Source organism: Leuresthes tenuis, unplaced genomic scaffold, assembly GCF_036924035.1.
Source record: "Leuresthes tenuis unplaced genomic scaffold, fLeuTen1.0.hap1 SCAF_3, whole genome shotgun sequence".
Lineage (NCBI taxonomy): Eukaryota > Metazoa > Chordata > Actinopteri > Atheriniformes > Atherinopsidae > Leuresthes > Leuresthes tenuis.
In genome coordinates, this window is record NW_027325357.1 from 9,262,710 (window position 1) to 9,286,633 (window position 23,924).

General features: G+C 38.8%; 2 protein-coding genes across 7 annotated transcripts in view; both read right to left on the reverse strand.

Annotated features, from left to right (window-relative positions):
* Nucleotides 1-1,709: 1,709 nt before the first annotated feature.
* Nucleotides 1,710-9,301, reverse strand: smpd2b (sphingomyelin phosphodiesterase 2b). 2 transcript variants are annotated; one of them, XM_072381700.1, is made up of 11 exons: nucleotides 8,888-9,301; nucleotides 7,114-7,221; nucleotides 6,908-7,004; nucleotides 6,664-6,740; nucleotides 6,132-6,225; nucleotides 4,708-4,797; nucleotides 4,542-4,624; nucleotides 4,187-4,319; nucleotides 3,743-3,847; nucleotides 3,480-3,657; nucleotides 1,710-3,231 (listed from the first exon to the last, which is right to left on the reverse strand). In XM_072381700.1, exons 2-11 carry the CDS (start codon nucleotides 7,161-7,163, stop codon nucleotides 2,807-2,809), a joined length of 1,332 nt encoding a protein of 443 aa, XP_072237801.1. In that variant the 5' UTR covers nucleotides 7,164-7,221; nucleotides 8,888-9,301; the 3' UTR covers nucleotides 1,710-2,806. The 2 variants fall into 2 exon arrangements, with proteins under 2 accessions (XP_072237801.1, XP_072237802.1); XM_072381701.1 differs by lacking the exon at nucleotides 8,888-9,301 and having other exon boundaries at nucleotides 7,101-7,184.
* A 1,856-nt stretch (nucleotides 9,302-11,157) lies between these two features.
* Nucleotides 11,158-23,924, reverse strand: part of tead3b (TEA domain family member 3 b) — a 32,297-nt gene continuing 19,530 nt past the window's right edge. The window contains exons 4-15 of one of the 5 annotated variants that reach the window (XM_072381703.1): nucleotides 22,566-22,630; nucleotides 19,844-19,906; nucleotides 18,052-18,063; nucleotides 17,089-17,214; nucleotides 16,944-16,987; nucleotides 16,692-16,748; nucleotides 16,255-16,319; nucleotides 16,033-16,169; nucleotides 15,627-15,800; nucleotides 15,002-15,145; nucleotides 14,758-14,910; nucleotides 11,158-13,292 (exon numbers count right to left, since the gene is read on the reverse strand). In XM_072381703.1, the coding sequence (XP_072237804.1) occupies nucleotides 13,179-13,292; nucleotides 14,758-14,910; nucleotides 15,002-15,145; nucleotides 15,627-15,800; nucleotides 16,033-16,169; nucleotides 16,255-16,319; nucleotides 16,692-16,748; nucleotides 16,944-16,987; nucleotides 17,089-17,214; nucleotides 18,052-18,063; nucleotides 19,844-19,906; nucleotides 22,566-22,630 (1,154 nt within the window). In that variant the 3' untranslated portion in view covers nucleotides 11,158-13,178. Of the gene's footprint in view, nucleotides 13,293-14,757; nucleotides 14,911-15,001; nucleotides 15,146-15,626; nucleotides 15,801-16,032; nucleotides 16,170-16,254; nucleotides 16,320-16,691; nucleotides 16,749-16,943; nucleotides 16,988-17,088; nucleotides 17,215-18,051; nucleotides 18,064-19,843; nucleotides 19,907-20,043; nucleotides 20,107-22,565; nucleotides 22,631-23,924 lie in introns of all 5 variants that reach the window. The other 4 variants (XM_072381702.1, XM_072381704.1, XM_072381705.1 and 1 more) reach the window with 4 other exon arrangements.

Below are 23,924 nucleotides of genomic sequence, written 5' to 3' on the forward strand. Positions count from 1 at the left end.
ATAGACTTACACTTAAGGCAGCTACCATTAACTATCACTTTTTCTCTCAGTCTGCGTGCCAGGAAGCAACAACTACTGTAATAGTCTAATGTAAAGTAGCTGTTTAGGCCTGTTTAGGCTGCTTGAACTTGACTTTTCACATTTTATGCAATTGTAATTGTGAGTCCCGCACAAAGATGAAGATAAAATTATTTGAGAGCATTTTAAAGTAAAACTGACATCCAAACCTTTGTTGAGGTAATTCCAATTTAAGAAAAAATAAGCTGTTATGTGTACCTGCACTTATAGCTTAATTTCTACCATCTGCTGCACATGATGATAAATACTACTATTCCCATGTAAGAATATTCCACTCAGCAGAAAAAATTATCCTGTTTCGTATGACATTATCAAATAACCATGAGAGAAAGTGAACCCTCTTCAAAAAGAGAGAAAAAAACAAATAAGCGAACACAGAACACACACATTTAACATACTAACTGAGGTCTGTTAAATTCTGAATTTGTGGATTTTGGGTCCGTTTCTTTGAGCACTGCACAGTCTGACCTTGGGGTGAACTGGCTTGCTTTCTACTTGTTGATAATCTGTCAAACTATGGACTTCATTTTTGATCAATAGATTATGACACAATGTGTCTTTTAAGACCTGGTATAAACAGATTATTATAATGTTTTAGTATGCTATTTTATTGTTGCAGTTGAATAGGTAATTGATAACTACAGCAGTAAAATCAATGTAGAAACAATGTAATGAAGCAAATTATGAGAGAGCTGCGTGAAGTATGGTGAAACTGGAACACTACAGTACAAAAAGTACTACAATTGCTTAATTTGAAAGGTTATATTTCCATTTCTTATATAAAGTCCATGGCTACAGACAGTGATGTTAAAGAAGCTTTACTCAAACAATGACAATGCCATTTCTAAGTTGTTGAAGCATTTTTTTTCTCTACACCGTCCCAACATTTCTGTGATTGGCCAAAATCAACCAGTATTTATATATCAACCGGTTTAACTTTACTGTGTATTTCAATTCATCGATGGGCAATATTCAACTCAGTGAAAATTAGCTAGAATAGTTTTAGAAATGTCAAGCAGGTACATTAACTCAGTTAGAGGAGGGAAAGATATAACAAGGGAGCCTAGTTGCAACTAATAAAAGTTCAAATAAGACAAAATACAAAAAAATCTCTTTTCATGCCCTCCATTTATTTATGGATTCAATGTTGTGTGAGGTTATTAACTTTAGAAAGTAAATAAGAGAGGAACAGACCTTGCATCTTGCTAAGTTGCATTGGATGTATAGTATGTTTATTTACATTTATTATTTATTTAACTGAGGATCTGTTCTTTTAAATCGTCATGTCTGAAATAACCGTGTGGTGTGCGGCTCCCCCGGTGTGTATTTACACAAGTGACGCCAAATGCGATCATCTGTGACGTTTACCCACTGTGAAATTAATATTTGATTAATGTCTTAGCAGGTGGGAAAAAGGGAAACACATCCATAAGCGCTCTCTCGGTGAACATGTCGTAGCCAGCAAGTCTGATCTGGCAAATTCTGGTTGCCATTTGTACGCTCACACGCTCCTGTGGTGACAGTTTAGTCTTGTGCTCGCTGGTAGTTCATATGTCAGGTGTGCAAATACTGCCCTCTAGTGGCAAATATATGTGATATCAAACTTCTCACCTTTCACACAAAGCCACAGCTGTCCTGAATCCCGCAAAGCTTTTATTATTGCTTCAATGATCATTCCCATCACAGTTTTCTGTTGGAAAGAACATCAGGTGTCACCTGAAATTCTGCATGAAAATTAGAAAAATTGAGAACCACCAGTTGCTTCACAACATGGTTTTACAGCAACATAAAACATTAAGCAATCGGTTAGCATACTTATACATATAATAAAGTGATTCATTTGTTATCTATACCATAGATGCATTGTTTCTACATTTTTTCTCAGTAATTAAGTAAAAATTATTCATGTTATCAAGTTAGATAAAATTCAAGAGCAGAATTTTCCACCATGTTTCATAGTTTAAAGATAAAGAAAGGAGTGTAGATTGTCTCCAACATTTTTATAACTGCCGGTGGAAAATGACAAGCATGAGAACATGCGCTTCCATACAAGAAGGTGTTTTCCTTTCCTCTTAAACGTAACACCAAACAGTCTTAGCTAGTTTATGTTAAGTATGTTTATGTTCTAGTGTTAAGCTACAGATAGACTGATATATGTAAACCTTTTAAACCTCGGAGTGTCTGAGTCTTCTGTGCAGAGGAGACCATGATACAACTATCCGGTTGCATTACAGCACATCAAGAAATCAGAAACACAAACACAGAGTGGACCCACAGTGACTGGGTGGTGGCCTCTCCAGGTCCCAAAGGGGAGGCAAGACATAAAAAACAAAAACAACTGGTCCCAGCAACACTACTGGAGAGTGGAATGGAAGTTGGGCCTGAGGCTTAATGACACAAATGGTCACAATTATGACCTCTAAGGACAGCAGTAGTCTGTAAATACAGTATTACAGTATTTTTACTGTGTGCTAGGAAGCATCGCTGTGTACTGCAGGTGCATAGAGTGAAATATACGGATGATAAGACCCTACAGATGACTATAAAAAAGGTATTAAAATGTCAAAGTATGTGTCCTGCACTACTTTAAGAATATCTCTCAATTATAGCTGATGATTTTGCAGCATAAATCTAAATCTCAAAACATACAACACATTCAGAGGAGCAGACTCCTTCAAAAGTCTTAAAGCTGACTTCAAAGCATTCCTTCAGTGAACCTACTTAAAAATTATTCCTCTGGATCCAAGGCACTGGGCTTGTGCCCCCCTGGGGGCCTCTGAGGGGCATTGTGAGGCTGAGCCACAGGAAAACCCCTGAGCTTCTCTTGCAGACTACCTACAGCCAACCTCATCTGGTCTTCAGCCCCCTGGAGAGATTTCAGCTCCATCGTATAAAAGATGTAAAGCAGAAAGGTGATCAGCAGGATGGCGAAGCAGAGAGCGGCCAGCAGGTAGAAGGAGGTACGTGGGAAGGGTTGTTCTGCTCCCAGAGCTAACCAAGGCACGGCTGCGATGGCCAACTCCAGGAACAACAGAGCCAGCCCCATCACTCCAGTGCGAGCTGCTGTGTAGCGCATCCTCTCAGCGCAGTGCAAGCCCACTTTGACTTCTGTACGGGCCTCCGTCAAAATGTCAACCAGTTCAGCCACCCTCCCTACAGCCGAGAAAGAATGAGAAACACAAAGAGAAAGTCAGACTTAACCATTTACGACAAGTCTGAATATGGAAAGGGAAGTGCTACAGAGGAATAAAACCACTCTGCAGTAAGGGCAGAAGATCTGTGAGGATACTCAAGTCTCACATCACGTCACTTCCTCTCATTAATCTAACTCATAGTTGAGATAATCACCGGTACGATCAATCAGCAGACATCGCCATCTCTATCATGGTGGTTAAAAATACCTGGAGCAGAGTCCCAAGTCTTTGACTGTCTGTTACTTCCAGCCTCTTCTGGAATGTTGGACTTCAGCGTTAATTCAGCAGTAAGAGCTTCATGATCAGAGTACGGGAACGGATGGTCTGGAACGGAGCCTTTGGTGGTGGACATGAAACCACAATGAATTTCAGTACTGGATGAACCCTGGAATGACAAATGATGAAATAAGTTTTACGTGTCACATCAAAATTATGAAGAACTGGTGTAACAACACGAAGCTTTCACCCACCTTGAACAGGATGTAATCGATTCGAATTCCCTTTTCAAAGGGGACAAGCTCCTTTTTACTGATAAAAGGGTTTTCTGCTATTAAAGTCATCCCATCCTCGCACCCCTGCAACAGAACACACCTTTTAAAATCTTACTTACATGAAAAGCAACAAGTAAAATGAAAATTTTTGCAACTTCTCAACCTGGTTTAGAGATACTGAGTCTAAATGGCACAGCTTGATTCAACCAACACATTTCTGGTAACACCACACTTTTCTGTTAAGATGATAGTCTTAACTGATAGATTTCTGCACTACTTTCAGTGTGTTTCACAATTCATCATAACGCTGATAAAATAAAAAAAAAAAACTTCGTTAAAAACAAAATATGTCTAAAATAAGTCAATTGAGTCTATTTTCTTTTATCAATACTTCTATTTTGTGGCTTTTGTGTCGCTACATACATCAAACTTAGCAGTTTCTACATAGGAGTCTCGCAGTCCAGTATAAGACATAAGCAGTCTGTTGCCGAGGTCCTGGGGGTGCATGTTGAGATCACCACCGAGAATGACCACGTCTGCTCCAGCAGAGGTGTGACTAACAGAAAACACAGAAAACTCATTATTTACCAATACTGTAACTTATCTAAATTAAACTTTACTGTGACTATTATGTTGCTGCTTAAAACACTTTCATTGTAATGGTACATTAAACATTTTTTTAAATTCTAAATGCAGGTGGGGATCACTATGCAAAATCATGCAAACACTCAACAGCATCAACAAACAGGGGCTGAATATACAAGCAAAGACACCCTACCGGATGAACTGCTGCAGCTCCCAGGCCTGAACCACTCTGTGAGGTAGATAGGAGTCCTTGTCTCTGGAGTATTCAGCATGCAGCTGTTATTGACACAAACTAATTGAATTATTCAATAATATGAATGTGATTACGCAGAAAGTCCAGAGAACTGATGAGATCTTACATGTGTGACATAGACGTTTGCAGTCAGACTGCCGAGGTTCAAGACGACCATCCCCACAGCTTTACCTCCAAACCAGTCCCCATGGTGAGCCTGAATAGGACAGCAAACATTGAAGGTGAATGAAAGATGGAACGAAAAGTGTCGAGCTGCACAGAGACATTTTAATAAAAGCAAGCAGGGGTAAAACAAAGAAATTCCCTGTGAACTTTTCCAGAGCCAAGCTCATGGAATTAATTCAGCATTTTAAACAGTCCTTTTCAATGTTGAGCTCCCTGTGCTTTGGCAAAATGATCAAATTTGATCAAACTAAGTTCTTTTATCACTAAAACTTCAACAACATCTGCAACTGACTTATTTAAACTTGTTTTCAACCAAGAGAAAATCTCTTAAAACTGTCTTTTCTTAATTAAGAATAGCAGTGTAACATGGTTGCATAACTCTTAACTCTCTTGCTACAATATTAAATTTAGCAGACAGAAATGTTAGCGTAATTCAATTATTTATACTTTAAATGATAATTTGATAAGTTAAACAGTTAATATCTGTTCATTCTCTAATTCTTAACAGAAAATATCACTCACACAATATTACAACTTTGAAAATGCCCTATAAAAATTATATATATATATAAAATATATATTCTATATTATCTTTGACATATTGAGAGGATTCAGGCATAATCCAGTACCTTTACTATTGTTGGTCATGATGCTTTACTTTTAAAGCATCAATGTGGGATTTTTCCCCTAAAACGTTGTACTTTTACATCAACTTGATGAATGAATGTCGGGTCGTTGGGTCTGTATTGTTGGTATTGTATCACTGTCTCAGTGTATGTGTAAGTAGAAATGCATTTATAGATATTTTTCTATTTCTGTTCTTGTAAATTCTGCTCAAACTCATTAAAACTGGAAGCATGAACGCTGCTAAACCCGACGCATCACACATCACATGTTTGTGGCCTGTGCTTTGCTGAACTGCTGCATCACGTGTCTGTAACCACACCAACAGCCTTTCTGCTGCGGCACAGCAGCTAACTGCACAACTGTTTTTTTAACATAATGATACCTCCGATAAAGACCTTTTATAGAATTTTATGCAAACCATAGTATTCCAAAGTTGCACAGCTGCAACTTGAGAGCAGAACAATGCAACTGCTGAAACTAACTAAAAATCCCTCATTGCCATCACCATAACAGATAAGCTGCCTCTTTGATGTGTGTAAAGTTCAGTGAAGGGTGCATAGTTAATGATATGAGATCAACATGTGTATTTTACTGTGACCGCTTCTGCTAGATGCCTGGAGGCTGCAAATAACGAATTTCTGCACATGCCTCTCTTCCAGCGTGAACCTGAAGTTCGGGATAATTCTTCAACACTTGCACAAAACACTGTTTTGCATGTCTAAAGCCCTGCAGACTTACCATGTAAGGATAGCCATTCAGTGAGTAGCGATACAGAAACGTGTCATGGATTCTGTGTTTAGAGAAAATGGCCAGTCCGCTGCCTATGACGCCACTGAGAGAGAAAAGGAGAGAAAAAGTAAGACGTAAGCAGATGTTGTATTTTTTTCTTTTACTATTAGTTACTAAAATTAAATATCAAACCAGTTGGTTTACATGACGACATACTGTACATCAAATTAGTGTCGTTCTCGTCTTAAGACTGCAGGAGATGAGAAAACAGACGTATTTAATTTGACATTTGTGATGAGGGGAAAGCCCTCTGATTCATTGCAGCCTCGGTATGAAGGTCAAGAAAGAATTAAGCAGCAAAAAAAATAATCCTTTCATGAAACTTCTTGGCTTCAGTTACATTTGGCGGCCTAATCAGTACCTTGCAGGTACGCTTTTCTGACCTCCAGACAGAACTGGCCTTTGAAGATATGACATTCGTCTCATACGTTAACAGTTCACAAGTTAAGAATTTCCTCGTGCTGGAGAATAGAGATGTTACCTTTTGAAGTAATGAGAGTAAGGATGACTAGTGGCAAGCTCCTTTTTCAAGCAGAGATAGTCCTTCTCACTCCACACCTGAAAAAAAAAAATCAATATTTCAGTTAAAAATATAATATTAAACATCTTCGCATGATAAACTGTGACATTAAGTAAGATTGCTTTTATGAAAAGAGCAGGCTGACACGGTCAATCTGATAAGTGACTCTGCAGCTTCAAAACTTTGTAAGACAGTTTCCTCCAACCTCTTGCAGTAAAACAATATCATGTTCTTCCTTGCGCAACATCTCTCCGATCATGTGATAGCGCTGAGGACAGTGTTTGCTTAGGTAGCGGATCCCCCTGAGAAACGAAGCAAAGCACAGACGGTGAATTTGTGTATGGCAAACCTATACATGTATTGACATGAAAAGCAACGCATTGAGAATCTCTACAAACCACAGGCACTGACCAGCAGTTCAGGGAGAAGACTCGCACACTGAGACAGTCTGTGTTAGCCATGCTGGCAGATGAGTGGATCAGTAGAAGTGATGATGGAGTTTCAGATCTGCGACAGTTCCTGATGCGTCACATAAAAATTACTGTTACGGGTTGATGTCTGAGCTCCATTGTTGTTATAGTTGGGTGGCATGTTCGGGAGAACAAAAGGTATCCACTACATAAAATAATAAACTGTAACTTTGTACTAAAACGAGAGTAGTTCATCTAAAGATCACTATTTGGCAGTTTGAGAAAATCCAGAACCAAGGGACAAAGCTCAGCAAAATTAGTTTTAACTAATAAAACTCTAAACACGCTTTCAACAGTTCATCAGAAATACTCTTCAAAGCATCATTAGATATCAATAAGCTGTGCAAATATGCTTATTATACTTTCAGATACGTTTATACAGTATATATAGTTTATACAGTATATATTTACATAAGGAGTCTGTGCCGTCTGCCATCTGTAAAGCTAAAGACAAATGTGTGCGTTTTTAATCATGTGATGCAGCTGACACACGCAGGCCTCAATGTGTCATTCAACTGTTGCTCTATTTTTTTTCATTTTCTCCTGGGGTGTGCAACAAAACATTGCCCCCAAACAGACTGCTGACATAGCTTTGCTCTGTATGAAGAGAAAATGGGGAAGCAGCGATGTAGTGAAAAGAATCACGGGGTCAAAGGCAACAGTGCTTTTGCACAGATAAAACTTACTCAGCATGTGTAAACACAATTTAAATGGCAGGTAAATAAATTATAATAACATGAAGGTGTAAAATGAGTCTGTGTATTGTATAGAAAATGGGGTGAAAGGAACAGTAACTCAGTCACTAAGTTGTAAAAAGATATATCACATCTAGGTGATAATCAATTTCCTTACATAGGTAAACTTTAGAGTCTCATGATTTTGTACATGTCATATATATATATATATATATGACATGTACAAACATGTTTAAAAACACTGGTGTAATACCAAATTATGTGACCCTTAAAATTATGTGACCGCAATATGGCAGGAATATTAGCTATATTACGTCTTTTTTCAAAATAGCTGTTAGCTAAGAAGCACGACCCTTCAATATCTAAAAAGGAAGTAATATATTTTGAAAGCTATTGCAGAAACATTAGTCTATAGGCATGTATAACACTAGTAGCACACCTGGCAGTATCTGGTCAACAGGTTTTCCTACTATTTCTTTAGTGTGACATTATCTGATGAACCAAAACTTTTAAAAATTACAGATTTATATTACGAGATAAGTACTACTGAAGCATTATAGTAATTGAGATGCTGTATAAATAACATTGTTCCACGTGTCTGGAAATAGTCATAATAATATAAAATAATAATCTAAACAAATCCAAAACACCTCGGTAGTCTCAGTCGGGACTCTGAATCTGAAGGGGTACAGAATTCGTTGTTGCACCTGTACATTCGGACAGGTGAGAAGGTATTTGGAGTAATATTAGTGTTAAGTGGTAGATCATAGGATGACGTTTTAGATACCGCTTTCAGTTCTACATTTAGTAGCCTCCTGAATTACCTATGCATTCTCGATTTGATCGTATCAACACTTCGTAATTAGCAGTGGTTAATTTATGCATTTAGATGTTAATCACTGTCAGGCGACACTGGATGAGGGCTAACAACTGCTAAATAATTTCGCTACTCTCTCAAGCTGTGAAACTTGCTCCGGTTTCCCTTGACCTCGAGTCAGTTAATTCATTAAATTAACTCACCGCACGAGCCTCAGGAAGTCGGCTGAAGAGAAGTGGACCGTTGATGCGCCGACGAAGTCACGGCAATGTGGTCATTTAAGTTGTGGCTTTAGACTCAAGACGCTTCCTGTTAGCTTGCTAGCTCACTGTCACTCTGAGCCAGGTTAATAAACGTCAAGAAAACACAGAAGTTTAGTCAGCATCTCAGGTAACCTTCACTCATATAACGGGAATTTAAATGTTTCCATTGCTATATTCCCTTCACGCCGACGTGAAGTCACCTGGTATAAAAATAATTATAATGGCCTCCGGTTTTGTTTTACCCCACGAAATAAAACATGAACTCTGGCTTGCATTTCAGTTTATGGAGAGCTTTCGCACATTTAGAAAACATATATACACAAAGGTTAGTTACAGTAAATTTTACTGCTAACAAAAAAAATCCGTTTAAAGTCGAATAAACGGTTTTTAACACAAAGTTTTATTTTTCTGGCGTCATTTCCTGCTTGAACAGGCCCACTCGCAATTCATTCTGGGAGGTGAAGTTCTTTACGCAAATGGCTTCCGGGTACAATGCAGCCTCTACAGATAAGATGTGATCAAATGACTGCTTAGGGCTGAAGTAAAACAAGGCAAAAGCATTACATTTCTTAAGTTTACTCAAAATAGTTTAAAGTTGTATAAGAAAAATGTACATACAATTTTAAAACCCTTTAACTGCAAGACTAAAAAGGTTAATTTTCACTCAATCATATGTATGCTTCACTTTGTTGTCTCTCTGAATCTCTTTAGATCCACTTTACAGACAGACGAGTTGACACTTTTCTTTATGATTTCCTGGTTTGATTAAGAGTTGATTGTTCCATCACTGATGGCAAGATGCTGTGGCCCAGATATAGGAAATTAAACAAAACGACAAAACACTTTATTTATCCCAAAGTGAAATTCTACTTTTGCAGTATTTATTAATTTATTTGTAACAATTATAATAGGCTTTCATTACATATTATTATTTCTTCTGGCATGACCTGCTGTAGCTCTCTGTGTTACAAAGTAGTTGAAGAAGCCTCACACTGATCACACTTTATTGTTTCAACCCAATGTCACGGAGATGGTGGGCAGTATTATTCTTTATGTTAATTAACTTGTACAACATTCTTCGTTTTAGGTCCAGGGCCTCAAGAGCAGTCCCCGGCACAGAGCAAGCCTTCTTTATCAGTTAGTTAAGTTTTTTTGAGTCTCTGGCAATTTTTGCTCGTCAACATCATCTTTAGCAACCATTTAGATCTAAATGAAGATCTAATTGAGCCCAGACTCTGAATTTAGAGATCTGTTTTGTTTTAACCTTTTCCAGCTTAATAGACATCAATTTTATCTGAGGCCCTCAAAAAATGTCCTTTGTGCAATAATACACTTCCACAAATGTCCTGTAAAGATCAGATGCTGATAGAACTCTGTTTTCCATAATACAAGATACCCACTCACACCTGACATGCCTCAACATCACTGATTGGAAACACCTGACTTAAAACTATCATCATCAGATATTCTATGAATTAGTCCACACACTTTTGGCTGTGACCAATATGTTGATCATTTCCCTCACTAATGAACCAGTAATATTTTTGTGTTTAACTCTTATGTCATGTTTACAGAAATGTCAGAAGAGTTCACAACCATCAATCACCACTGTATTTACTAAATTGACCAGTGAGCCGTTTAGTTATTCAAATGAAACTGTAGATTTAGAGAGGAAATGTTTCTTTCATGATGAGGGATGCCAAACAGATACTGCTTTCCAGGGCTTGCGACAGTGGAAGGTACTGCTTTAACTTTTAGCAGAGATACTTTAAATGCAAAGTGTTCATTTTAAATGCAACTAAACTACAATTGGCCAAATAGAGGAAAATACTATGTATTTAAGTAAAAATAAACTGACTTCATTCTCAAACTTATTTCTGTGACCGCATCTAAATGCTATGGTTTTTATATTTTGGTAACAGCTGATTAAGTCCTTGTTGTGTAATTTTAGCTGAAAATGTCCTCTTGGGAGAGGAAGGGTTCACATATCCATAATCATACTTTGCTGTACCTATCAGTACATTTTCTAATAATTGAATTCTTCCGATTTAATGTTTCAAATGTTTTTCTTCATCAAAACACTCCATCGATAAAACAATGTAAGATGTGCACGTGAGTGAATATACCCTATTGCAACACCAAAACGATAAAAGTATTTCATAGCTTGTGTCTTTGTGATGATAATATGAAAAGAACACCTGTAGACAAAACAAATGAACAAACATGTTTAATGAATTTTTTGGGGGAAATGGCCCCAAAGGCACCATGCGTCTTGTATTGTTAGATACATTTTTTTGATTACATAGTCCAACCTCTACTTTTAAGTATAAAATTGCAATGCACAATGGTAACAAAGACAATAGTAAACCACCTTAAACCAAAAAAAAAAAGAAGAACTGCCCACACCATTCAGAATATGATACATTAGATATCTCAATATTAATTATCAATACCAGTACAATCACACATTATTTTCAGTGAAGCATATGGCAACCACTGAAAGTCAAAAGACAACAAAATCAAAACAAAACATTAATCTTGATAATGGCAGAAAATGTTTGTATAAAAGATAAACTTGGAGACCTGCAAGAGGAGGAGTGTTATTGTGTCTAGCTTGTGAAATATGACATTCAAAGCCAGGTGCAATTATGCCACCGAAATATCTTAAATTTGCACTTTCATTGCAAATTTGTCCAGTGAACCACACAGAGTAGACACTTGTCCAGCAGGACCCTAATACAGGTACTGCAATACTTTTAACATCTCCATCACAATGGAAAATTATCAACTCATCTCCAGAGCCCCAACCTGCCCTCCCGCTATTTCTTTTCCAACCCCATAAATAACAATCAATGGTCATACTCCACAGAGACAATGGCTTTCATTCAAGACAATTATTTAGACCGATTCCGAAATTATATTTTGTGTAAAAAATTGTCTCAAATATAAAAACCAAACTTTTATCAATGAATGCAGCTTCTCCACACATTACACGGAGAAGACAAGTGAAGCAAATCAACCAACTTCACAGCATACAATCTCTTTTTTTAAACAAAAGAAACAGTGATTAACTTCTCCCCTTAAACCATGGTCTCTGTGCTGAGTTACTTGATCACAAATATGAGCAAGAAGCCCCCAACCCCCCCACCCCCCAAAATACTCCTATGTAACACATATTCCTTTAGTATCCACTGACTCACAGTACAGAAACAATTCATTTTTTTCAATTAAGCTACATACCTCAAGGCAGAAAATAAGCACTGTTGTTGTTGCAAACCCCCATCTTGATCTTTATAAGTGCATCCAAGCACACGTCTTCAAACAGAAAGAAATAACAGTGGGTCTCGTAAGGAAGGCAAAGCCCTGGCTTCATGTCAGGATAGCTACGGTACAAGACATCCCAAGTGTCAAAAGTCAGTTACAGATAGATGCTTGTAAGACCTGATTTTTAATTGTGGAGTAAATATAAAAAAGCAGAACCTTAATAACACAGCAACACAATTAATCTTCCCCCTGTACACTTGGACTGTAAAACTTGGGACAATGTTTTTTTTCTTTTTTATTTGTAAAACAGGCTACATGAAAATTAGTTATCCCATTCTTCTGTGTGTCTGAAGACAAAAACTGCCTCCAAAGATGTTGATCTGAGTTGTTTTAATTCCAATTTTCTTGTAACAAAACACACCTGTATGACTAGTTTTCTGTTCATTTAAAAAGAAGAGGTAGTAAAAAGGCAATCCAAAGTGGCAGGCAATGATATAACCTTTGGTGAGAAGGCACTTGCTTTCCTAACAAACATATCACTTCTCTCTGTTTTCCCCCGTTTCTGTGGTCCTATTCTCTCCACTCAGTCCAACATACACTTCTCTCATAGCTCAGAGCATTTTCCCATGGTTACTAAGTCTTTTCAGCCCTAAACACATTCCCATTCCCTCAAGAAAACTTCTCAAGCTCCATCAATTACATCGGCAAAAGTCACCCACTTCATCTTAATCATGTTTAAACACATGGAAAACAGCTGGTTGTCCGCAGTTCTTCAAATTTCTTTGAACATTGGCACATCAACACTTCTTTTCCGTGCGTACTTTCTTTAAAGCATAAAATGTGTCCATGTTAGTTCGGTCTAGTGTTGCTTGAATGTTTTTCATTGTAGTTTTTTTTCCTGGAGGTGGTCAAAGAGAGATTGTGACACGCTTTTGTCTGGCTTTTCCAGAACTTCCCTGACGAGCTGTTAGTCTTTAACAAGTCTGTAGACATGATATTGAGCTCCGTGTTCACTATTGGAAACCTCAAAAACAAATGCTATACAGAGCAGGGTCTCCTGGGTGTCGCGGTTTGTCACCACCTGAGGAGAAAGAAGACAGGGTTGATGCAGTTAGATCAACAGACTGAGACACTTCTCATGTCCTCGCTTACTGTGAAGTTTAGCATAATGAATGAAAACAAGGAAAATATCCATTAATGTGCTTCTCCTTTAAATATCAGCTTTAAATATCAGTTCTCTTATGCATTTAAGTTTGTTTAAGCGTTACAGTCAGTGGGTTTACATGATGAGATTAACTTGATTGTAGCTACAGTTGGGTTATGCTCCTTATCTGACCAAGGGTAATTATCCTTTGTTACATGCCGGTGAATGAATCGAAACACTGGCACAAAGCATGCAATACCACAGTAGATAAGTGGCGCTGTACCCATTTCAACTATCGCTAATAGAGCCACTTCCTGTTGACGTCTTCACCACCAACAACAACAAAACTAAGGCATTCGAGAAAGATGGCGAACGAACAGCAAGATGAAGCTGCGTCCCTCTACATTTGTGATGAGCTGGTTATGGCACAAACACGATGCACAACGGTGCATTCTCCATCGCTTTGTTTGTTTCTTTCTGATGGCATCGACAACAACAGTAATATCGTCTCCTTCGACTTCCAGGTGACGATCGCAGGAAAAAATCTCGAGCATGCGCAGAACGCTCGATCATGTTAAGTGGGCAATCGGATCAGGGACCAGTAACTTCAGCTACAGTTCAAACACTTCTCTCTCATTCATTTATCTCAGATACTGAGAAAAAGTACACTCAGTGCTGTAGCTTATTATTGTAGGTAAAACCATGACAGAGAAAAGTTTAAACAGCGCTGTTATTCATTTATTTATCTACCTGATATTACAACCTGTTGGGTTCCTCTGAACATCTGGTCATATGTCACCTCAACCCACATCGGCTGTGTGCGTCTGTTCATCAGTGTGTCAAATTTGTGTCGAGTTGAAAGTGATTGGTATGTGTTACTGGGTCCAACTTAATCAGATTTCTGTCTTTAAATGTTATGGCAAAGCACCGAGAGGGTCATTCACAGCTGCTGACAGATTGATAGAAAGCGGACTGAGTGCTTGTCAGTCTAGAGTGACATACAGATATTAATGTAAAAATCTGCCTTATTTCCAGTTAACATTAAATTATCTATCCATCTTTTATATAATTATTATAAGTATCACGATTTGTACAAGCCTTTTCTTTATTCAGCTAACAGTCTTTCAGATCTTGTTCGGGGAATTTTAGCCTTTCTTGCTGCAAATTTGCTTCAAGTTCTGTGAGGTTTTTAGTTTGGCTCAATCATATGGTGTTTATAACAGGGTACGGTGAAAACCATGTAAAAATAAATAAATAACACATGAATCTTGAAATGAAAGTGAAAGTTTTATAATTATGCCTATTGGAGATCAAAGCATCCCATTCTAAGAAAGTAAATAAATAAAATACCTCTCCCATTCAGTTCCTTTTTAACAATGAATTATAACTGACAATACGTTACCTGTAGGATTGTGAAGTTTTCAAGAACACTGTTCATCATGTATTTTTCCGGCAAGTGTTTGAGCTTGTGGATAAAGTTGATCATGTACTCGCACATAGGAGAGCGGTGGATTCTGTAAACACACTTTCCTCCCTCCAGACGGGCGTACTCTGTCTGAAACGTCAAAAACACCCAACAGGTCAGCTGAAACTGAATACGAGCTGTATAATTTCAGAAAAAAGAACCAGTTAATACATGTCCTTACCTCTACTTTCTCAACAACCTGCTTGCCAAATGAGCAAACTTTGGTTGAAACAGTGATCGTCATGTTCTCAGCGCTGCTGTACTGGCTGCTGACACCGTAGAAGGAACCTGGGCCGTCCGGCATGCCGCTGCTGTTCAGGTCAGCCTGCATAGTGCCCAAATTTCATCATATTGATCATGTTGTTTATGCATTTGGCAGATGCTTTTATCCAAAACAACTTACAGGTAAGGGGGTCTTGCCTAAGGACCCCTACTGGAGGTAATACCTTTCATGCAGGGGATTTGAACCCTGGTCTCCCACACGAAAGGTGGCAATCATACCACTACACTATCCATAAAAGTCTTCGAAACATACTGTAACAAATGCCCCTTGGAGCACTTGAGCAATAAGAGCTAAAAAGATGTATTCTGTTGTATTTGTTGTGAAATAACAAAATTCTTGAAAGAACAAAATACGAGAGGCAGAAAGAGAAGTGTAGTGACATAATGAAGCAACGCTTTGTGAAATGCATAATCTTAAAATCCTGCTCTGCACAACTTCAACAACTTCATGTTGTTATAATAATAGGAAGCAGGTGATGCATTACCAGAGAAGAAAATGGCCCAAAAAGAAAATAAGAACTCACCCAGAATTTTACAAGGAAGAAAGCGTTCTGAGGGCCTTTCTCATAAAGCTCTTTGAGCCCGCCTTTCTTCTCAGGGAACTTGTCGTAGATCTGCCGGATGTCCACAGCCTCGAGGAGCGGATCGCTGTAGGAGGGATTGCTCTGTCCGATGTGGACAAATAGGTGTTTGCTGTACTGCAGTGGACAGACATAAGGGACAAAAATGTCAATCAAACCCCTTAAAACACAAGCAATATTTCTGTTGGAGCCATTGAACAGAGTAGACAATACAGCTGCTGTTCCTTAAGTCAAAGTAATGCAGATGTGCCTTAAAATGTATTCCCTCTGAGAGCCACTTCGGGCAGGTACCAAACCCTCTCTGGCTTAAACAGACATCAACTTCTCTAATGAAATATATTTAACTTACATTGTCTAGGTCTCTCTGGACCTCCATAAAAGCCGAGTACTCTAGCATTCGCAGCTTTGAGGAAGCAATCGTTCGATCCTGCCACACTGGAACTGCAGTAGCTGTTGGTGCAGGAGGGGGCGCCAAAGGCTCATAAGCTGCACGAACAAACACACGTTCATTAATAAAAAACAACCTGTTTTCATTGCCTGAAGTACTTTCTCTGATTTTACTTTAACTTACCTGGTATGGGTTGTTGTACAGGACCTGGTAGGCTTTGGTATGGGGACTGTACAAAAGGTTTGATGCTGAAAGACAACAATTAATCCAGTCAGGTGCATACCTTGGTTATCAAATGTTCGTTTCTAACGGGTCCTACTTTGTTTATATCGCTGGTCTTTATTGTGCAGATTTGTTAGTGTTAAAAAGAAAGCATGTGTTGCTGCACCAGCTAAGCGTAAGTCCACCTGCTTCAACGGATCAATTAAATTTGACCAAACATTTTGTCAGGTCATCAAACACCAGAAAGATTGATCTGATCTGTTTTTCTAGATCAAATCTGAAGCAGTTAATTTGTGGTGGTTTACATCAGTGCAGGAAACATACAGAACAATACAATGTGAAGGAGGAGTTAGTGCTGCTTTGTGCTCACAGTTGGGCCTGGGCTAGGGGGAACTTACGCATGGCTGGTGCGGCCGAGCCCAGGAGTCCTTCCCGGGTTGAAATCTAGAACCATCCTGGCGTTGAAAAATGTGATTCATTAAATATACCCTGCAATACCCACCTGACAATAAAACCTAAACGGCTCATTGATTCACTCATTCATTCTTGCATTTACTTATATCCTGCACCAAGTCCTCTGTTCACAAACTGCAAACATACAGACTTCATACCAAGAAGATCTGGCGGGTTCAGCGGAGGGCTTTACTTACTCCTGAGATGGTCCAGCCTGTACTGGGATTGGAGCAGGCCAGAACTAGAAGGTAAGAAATAAGGTAAAATGCATTTGTAGTGTTATAAGTCTTTATAACTGCATAAAAATGATGTCATTGCTCAAGAAATGAATCGTGGTCTCACTCTGGCTGGTTGGTATGGGGCAGGCGACAGTGGCGGAAGGTGATTCTTTATCATGCTCGGGGAGACGATCTGTGCAGACGACAGTGCCGCCATGTTCTGCAAGGCTTTGTCTTTAGATGCCTGATCCTACAATTTTACAAAGAGAATGAGGGGCGTCAACCACAAGGTGGCAGCATAACCTAATCAGAATCAACTAATGCAATGTCTTTGACAAATGTCTAAAATTAATATATTTAACTGTAAAAATGAGCTTCACATGAACTTATCTTAACAGTACATCTATTGCTTTGTTATTCTACAGCATTGTTCTGATGATGTAGCAGCTTTTAGTATGAAGTAGAGAGCAGAGCAGAGAAAATGAAGCAGCGTTACTCCAATAGTCAGTATGTTACAAAGATCACCTCAGAAAAAAATTGAATGAATTGATTTAATTTGCATTATCTGAGAGTAAACAGAAAAATTCAACGTTTGCTACGCAAGTACTGAATCTGCAGCACATAAGATATCCAAGGCCAGCCAATTCACATCCAAATCGCACGGAGGAGTTAATTTGAAACAATGCCATGACACACAGTTTCTCATTCGTAAACGCACCAAACGACGTTTAAAAATGTATTATCATCCTCTCTTTACTTTGTCCACTATATATTTGTTCTTTAGTCAAAAACCTCTGATTTTGATATTAAAGGAAAGATGCCTCAGAAGCGAGACCCCGTATCAGAGAACGCCACCTTATGCAAAGCAAGCAAGAATTTGACCAAAGGCTGAGGGGCGATTATGCTACTTCAGGCAGGATGTGCAGCAGCGCAGTGTTCTAAGCTGTTTCCTAAGCATTGCTTTATTACGGGATAGCTATGGGACGTGATGCCATGCCAGCAGAGGGCCATAGCAAAGGAACAGTGCACTAGTGCTGCCAAACAAAGGGGAGGAGGGAAGCATATTGCACAAGCCAAATTCACTTACCAAATTCATCGCCTGAATCAAAAAAGAAAGAAACCATTAGTACTGTGCAGTTCTAAATCACGTTGTGAGATAAATATTGCTGGATAAATAAACTTGATATGTGGATATGGTGTGACGCAACCAAATATTTCAAACACACCATGAATGGCAGTTTGCTTTGGTTACCAGTTATGAGGCTCAGTGGGGACTCAGGGACTCAAGAGGCAGCTTTTTTTCTTATTGGACACCAGTAAGGTGTTAACAAAGCCAAAAATGATTAGAAAAGAAAAATCAACAGAATGAAAATCTGAAGGACGTCAGACTTTGGCGGTTTATCACAACACAAGACTTTGGTGTATTCTATCAGATGTACAGCTGTGACACAGAGTCAGAATCCGTTTCAGCTGTCATACTTGCTTGGAAAGTGGCATGGAAACAGTTTTTTAAGGGATTTTAAGTTACGAGAAAACTATTTTTAATTCACAAACATTCAACAGGGTGTCTGTAGTGGCTACATCTGCATGTTCACCTCACTTGGTGTTCATCAATATTTAAAAGGTACTAAAACAAGCAAAAACCGAATCAAATGTATTGTCTACAGAAACTAAGTGACAGAACTGTTCCACAAAATTGAACTAATAAAGCGTTACAAACCCAATTACTTTAGTAAATTAACTCTTAAGTGGAAATAACATTAAGGTTATCCCTACAGAACTGTGAATGGACTTTCACACATGAGCATGAAATATAGTTGAGAAATATCAAATATCGACCCTATGTTGAGTGTTTTTAACGAGACGGGGAAGACAGGTTGCTGTTGTTCTCTAATCTAACAGAAAAAAAAACATTTTTGGCTCTTGTAAGTGATTAATGGGATATTCCTTCATGTTCAAAAGAATTTTAAGAGCCCTGCTAATCCTGTCATGATTGAATGAGGAGGTTATAGGAGAACGTTTATACTCAGCATTTGGACAGCTTGACAGATTTGATCCAAGGAAAGTGATGCAACCATTTACTTTTAAGGTTAAACACCAGCGCACTACATACAGCATGTAGCCAATTTAAGCTAAATCCTGACCACCATGGATACTGCTCTCCCCGCCAAGATTAGTCTGCATTAAGAGGTTAATCTGAGTTGAGGTTAGCATCACTGAATACAGTAACTGTAGTATTTAGCAGTCTCTGCATTAATTATGTATTTGTGAATATGCAAAAATGGTAAAAAGCATGAAGAGTCCAGAGGAATTTAAAGAAAGACAAGTAAAAAAGAGTCACATAATGAAAGATTAAAAGATTAATTTTACATTGAGTTACAGAGGACATTACAAACAGATATAATAAAGATACTAAAGAAATAAAAGTAAAGACAGTTTTAGGAGATTAAGTGCCAGAAGAGCACAGTGTGGTACAGAAGCTGGCTGGCACAGTGGATACATGCTGAGCTGGCACAACATGCAGCTAAACAACCTTTCTTTGGGACCATCATAGCAGTTTGCATTGCATTCATTTAAAACAAACACTACAGAAACAGATATTATACTTTCATTTTAGGGGTTAGGTTTATTTTTAATAGAGCTCAGACCAACAGTCCGAGTTAAAAAGCCTTGTGTGTTGGTGCACTGCATGCACAGAAGCAGGATTGTAACGTACTGTTAAGAACTGTTAAGAACTGTTTTCTGCATTGCAAGCGTGCATCTACTTATTACAAGCTTCACATCAAAAGCAAAGGACTGATAATCAGATTCACAATGGAGCTGGTTAGTGCAAAGCCAAGCCTGTACGAGCCCCGCTGAGGCCGCGGTGAAGCGCATACCTTTAGCTTTGACTGGATCTCGCGAGATTTTCTCCGGGCGAGAACCTGCAAGTGGCTAGAAACCTGCACAGGAGAATAGCCAAGAGGAGGGAAGAGGAAAGGAGACAGGGAGAAAAAAGACAAGAAAAGAAAGGGAGAAGCCGTAACCAAAGAGGAAAGAGAAGCCCAGTCAGTGTTGCCGGGAGACCGGCGGCACCTACCTTTATACCCGCCTGGTATTCACGAACTTTCTTCCGCGCTAACACCTGTATGTGACTAGACACCTAAAGGGGTGTGAGACAGTTTTTGAGCATAGAAATAACATGCATGCACACACAACCATAGTGAAAGAGACATACTGAGTGCACACGTATTCTTTGCAAGAACAACAAACAATTCAACACATCGAAAACGTTGATTTACAGGTTAAGTTAGATGATATTCCACATTTTAACTGACAGTTTTATTTCTATCTGTATGTTTGATAAAACACTTATTTTACACAGGCAGTCACCTCACCCTTAATGAATTACTAATCAAACTTCAACTTAGAAAGAAACAACAAATTACTGTTAAGTGAAGTGTTAAGAATCTGTAAGTTTGAATGGACTTATAGGTCAGACCAATGAAACTTTACACAGGACGATGAGGCCAGCAAAAATAAGCCCAGCGCCACAAAACAGAAGCTGTCATGGTGCTGATGGGAAGAAAAAAAACTGCAAGAAAAATACTGCCACATGAGGGAAAACACCACCAACTTGTGTAAACTCTTAAACACAACCATGTCACAAAGTTGTGCATGGCTGCAACTAATAAAAAGGTAACAACAGAAAAACACAATTCAGACATACGGTACCTGCTGTTTCAAATGCCGCAATGATTGAATTTGTTAAACACTGTCCTAAATTAAATGGGGGTGGGAATCAATCCTATAGATGAAGTTTTATTTTAGTGAATAACATGGGTGTAAACATGTAATAATAAAGATAATAAATGTTACACTGAGCGAGGCACTGTCTTTAGGACTAGAGTATAGATTTGGGTGTAAACAGGAACCAAAACAACTTGCAGCTTTGTTCAAACAAATGTGTTCTTAATATTAAATGTTGTAAAAATTTGACTTAGGTCCAAATCAATGATTGTACTGCACAAGCAGTGCTAGAAGATCTACTCTAAGGCTACATCTTGTTCACAAGCTTATAAAAAAATGTCTTGGGGAAATTGAGGCTTACAAGTGAAAAATTACCACTCCACCTGTTGAGCTACAACTGCCCCAAAATAACTCTAATAGTTTCTTCCAAACTACCACCTTTACAGGTCACAGAAAGGAAAGCATACAAAACAATATTTACAAAATTACAATGTAAATTAAAATCAGCATTGATTTTTATCCCAGACAGTTCACGTCACACTTCATGTCACATTGCAGAAGAAAAACTGAGACATGTGAAACAGGAAATAAGCACATATTATCAAACAGCCTTTGTTCCCGTAACAACATTTGCGTCATCACAATGTTTGTACCGTGATGACTTTAATACAGTGTGTAGTTCTCTGTCGCAGTCTCGCATTATGTCTCTCATTAATTCAGTGATGTTGGTGAGTTGCAGCTATTTTACTCACACGAGGAATAGAACTACTGTGTACATACCGACAATGATATTCTCAGAAAATTCATAGTGAGAAAATTAGCCACATGCTAATTACCATACAGTGAATGTCGCAGTTGCAGCAGATGAAAATAACAGAAATCAGGAGTTGAGGTTAACTCGGTGACCCAGAGATGATCTTTTAAAAACAACGTCCGATCGGGACATCCCCAGTTTGTACATTTGAGCAAACATCATTCTAAAGGTTCATTCTAATTGGTACAATTTCCTTTTAAGAAGGAATTAGAAGAGCTGGATGGTGCAATTACAAAACATGCAGCACTTAATACATATAAGACACGTTAAACAACACATTAAAACAATATAGTCACTTCTTGGTTGGATTTAGACAATAATATCACTGGGTTAGGTTTAGAAAATACACTACTTGGTTAGGGTTAAAAAAATATATCATGGTAAGGACTAAAACTCCTTCTTTGTGCTAAACCACCGTAACCTTAATGGACACCATTTTGCCACTTCACATGCAGCTGCTCTCACAGCCACTAGAGGTCTCACATTATTAAGATCACTAAACAGTATTTACCCATGGGGTCATTTATGAGGGGACAGTCTCATTTAAGAGAACCCCATCTTGTTAAAAATGACACCGTATCAGAGGGACACACTGCCACACTAAATGTTCATTCGATAAACATGAGCGCAGTCATTTATTGTGAGTCAGTCCCAGACACCTTCCTCCTGTTGTAACCACTCACGACAATCCAAAATGTGTTCTAGCTGTAACTGTAAATAGTTGTCAACAAAAGCACTGTTTACTTTTGTTTGAGTAATTTTGACCAAGAAGCTACAATTCCCACTGTTTTAGGAAATTTGGCTGGAATAAAGTTATGAATTTTTCCTTGAAAATTTGCATTTCAGAACTGTTGGATGAGAAATTTGACAAGCAGGTTTTTTCATAGGACTTGTTGAAATAAATGTACAGTACAGTAAAACCAGATTTATCCTTTAAAAAAAGTGAGATTGGTTTGGATCTCGTGAATAATTTTCACCTGTTTGGTAGCACATTTGCTAAATATTGCCTTGCATGCAGCTAAAACAAAACATACGCATATTCTGAACAAGCTGTTTACCTGCTTTCTTGTGCGGGTTTTGCCTGTCCTTAACTTGATGTACCTCGCTATCAATTCATTGCGACCTGTAAGAAAAAAAACAGAGAACAAAGCATTGAAAGACAATTACTCAACTTCTGCAGATTACTGACAATATCCTAAATTGGACATAGGGTGGCACTCTTGATATCTTTAGAATTCAGACTCATGTTGAAAGAGAGCTCATTGGACACACTTTTGCTGGAGTCACAGCAACACCTCTGTTTTCACATTTTTACAATGATCAACTATTTAAGGGTGGGTTTCCTTGCATTGCCTTGGAGTTCTCATTAGCTTGTTTCACACCGCCTTAATGTCTGCTCACATGGTCATGCTGCCTAATTACAAAGAGTGCTTAGAAAACAGAAACATGTCTTTCATGACATAACATCTACACTCAAAATTCTGCACAAACAGGTTGCGCAGAACCCAGGCATCTATTCTGGGCTTTCATGATTCTTTTTACATTCATTGCTCTGCATAGTATTTCACAAATACTGGCTTTCAAGTAAACCATAGCTGTGATCAAACAAAACTCATCTCTGGTGTACGAGAAGCACAAAAAGCTGCATTATGTTGTCTCGAAGGAAAGTCAGTCCATCAGGCTTTTTGAGTTTCCTCTCTGCCAAGTCACGCTTGCTGGGTTTCTGTGGCTGAAAGTGGGGCCAAAGGAAGAGGTTGAACCACTATATCATTATGAATAATGATTCTAAACTTGCTGACAGAAATTACACTGACAAAATTGGTCAAGATTCTTCAACACATGCAGTACAGACACGCAGCAGAGTGTCTCAGAGGTTTAAGGTCCTTCCAGACACATAATGACAGGAGAAACAAGTCCTGTTTTTCATGCACTCTTTAGCACTCGGCCTCCAGAAGGCTCTGGTTAGTGCAATTACCATAAAAGTACTGCAGGCCATCTCCAGCAGGCTTGCAGCACTCACCATACTAGCCAACCAGTCAGTCCGGCAGTCAGCCAGCACAGCAGAGCTGAGCTGTCTGCCGATACCGAGGTAGCTCCTCCCCTTCTGCCCTGGGCCAAGGATGGACACACCCGCTCCAGCGCCTCCGCATTCCTAGCATTCCTGTAAGCCTGTCACATCTGTGCTAGCCAGTCTGATTGGGCCTGCGAACACAGCCGGAGCTCGGGTGAGCACACACATGCTCATATTGACTCCCAGCTTTGGGAAAAGCAAGGGTTAGGGCAGGGGTGAGGGCCACTAGGTTGGGAAGGGGGTCGTTGGTTATGGAGGGGCAAAAGGGGCAGCTGAAAAGGGCAGAGACTCTTGGAGGAAACACAAAGCCATAACTGTCTCTGCCAACAACTGCCACCTGGCAGCC

Coding starts and splice junctions, on each gene's coding strand:
- smpd2b (XM_072381700.1), bottom strand. CDS start 7,163: ATGGCTAACACAGACTGTCTCAGTGTGCGAGTCTTCTCCCTGAACTGC. Junction 4,625..4,707: donor CAAACGTCTATGTCACACAT/GTAAGATCTCAT, acceptor TGTCAATAACAG/CTGCATGCTGAATACTCCAG. Junction 4,320..4,541: donor GAGCTGCAGCAGTTCATCCG/GTAGGGTGTCTT, acceptor GTTTTCTGTTAG/TCACACCTCTGCTGGAGCAG.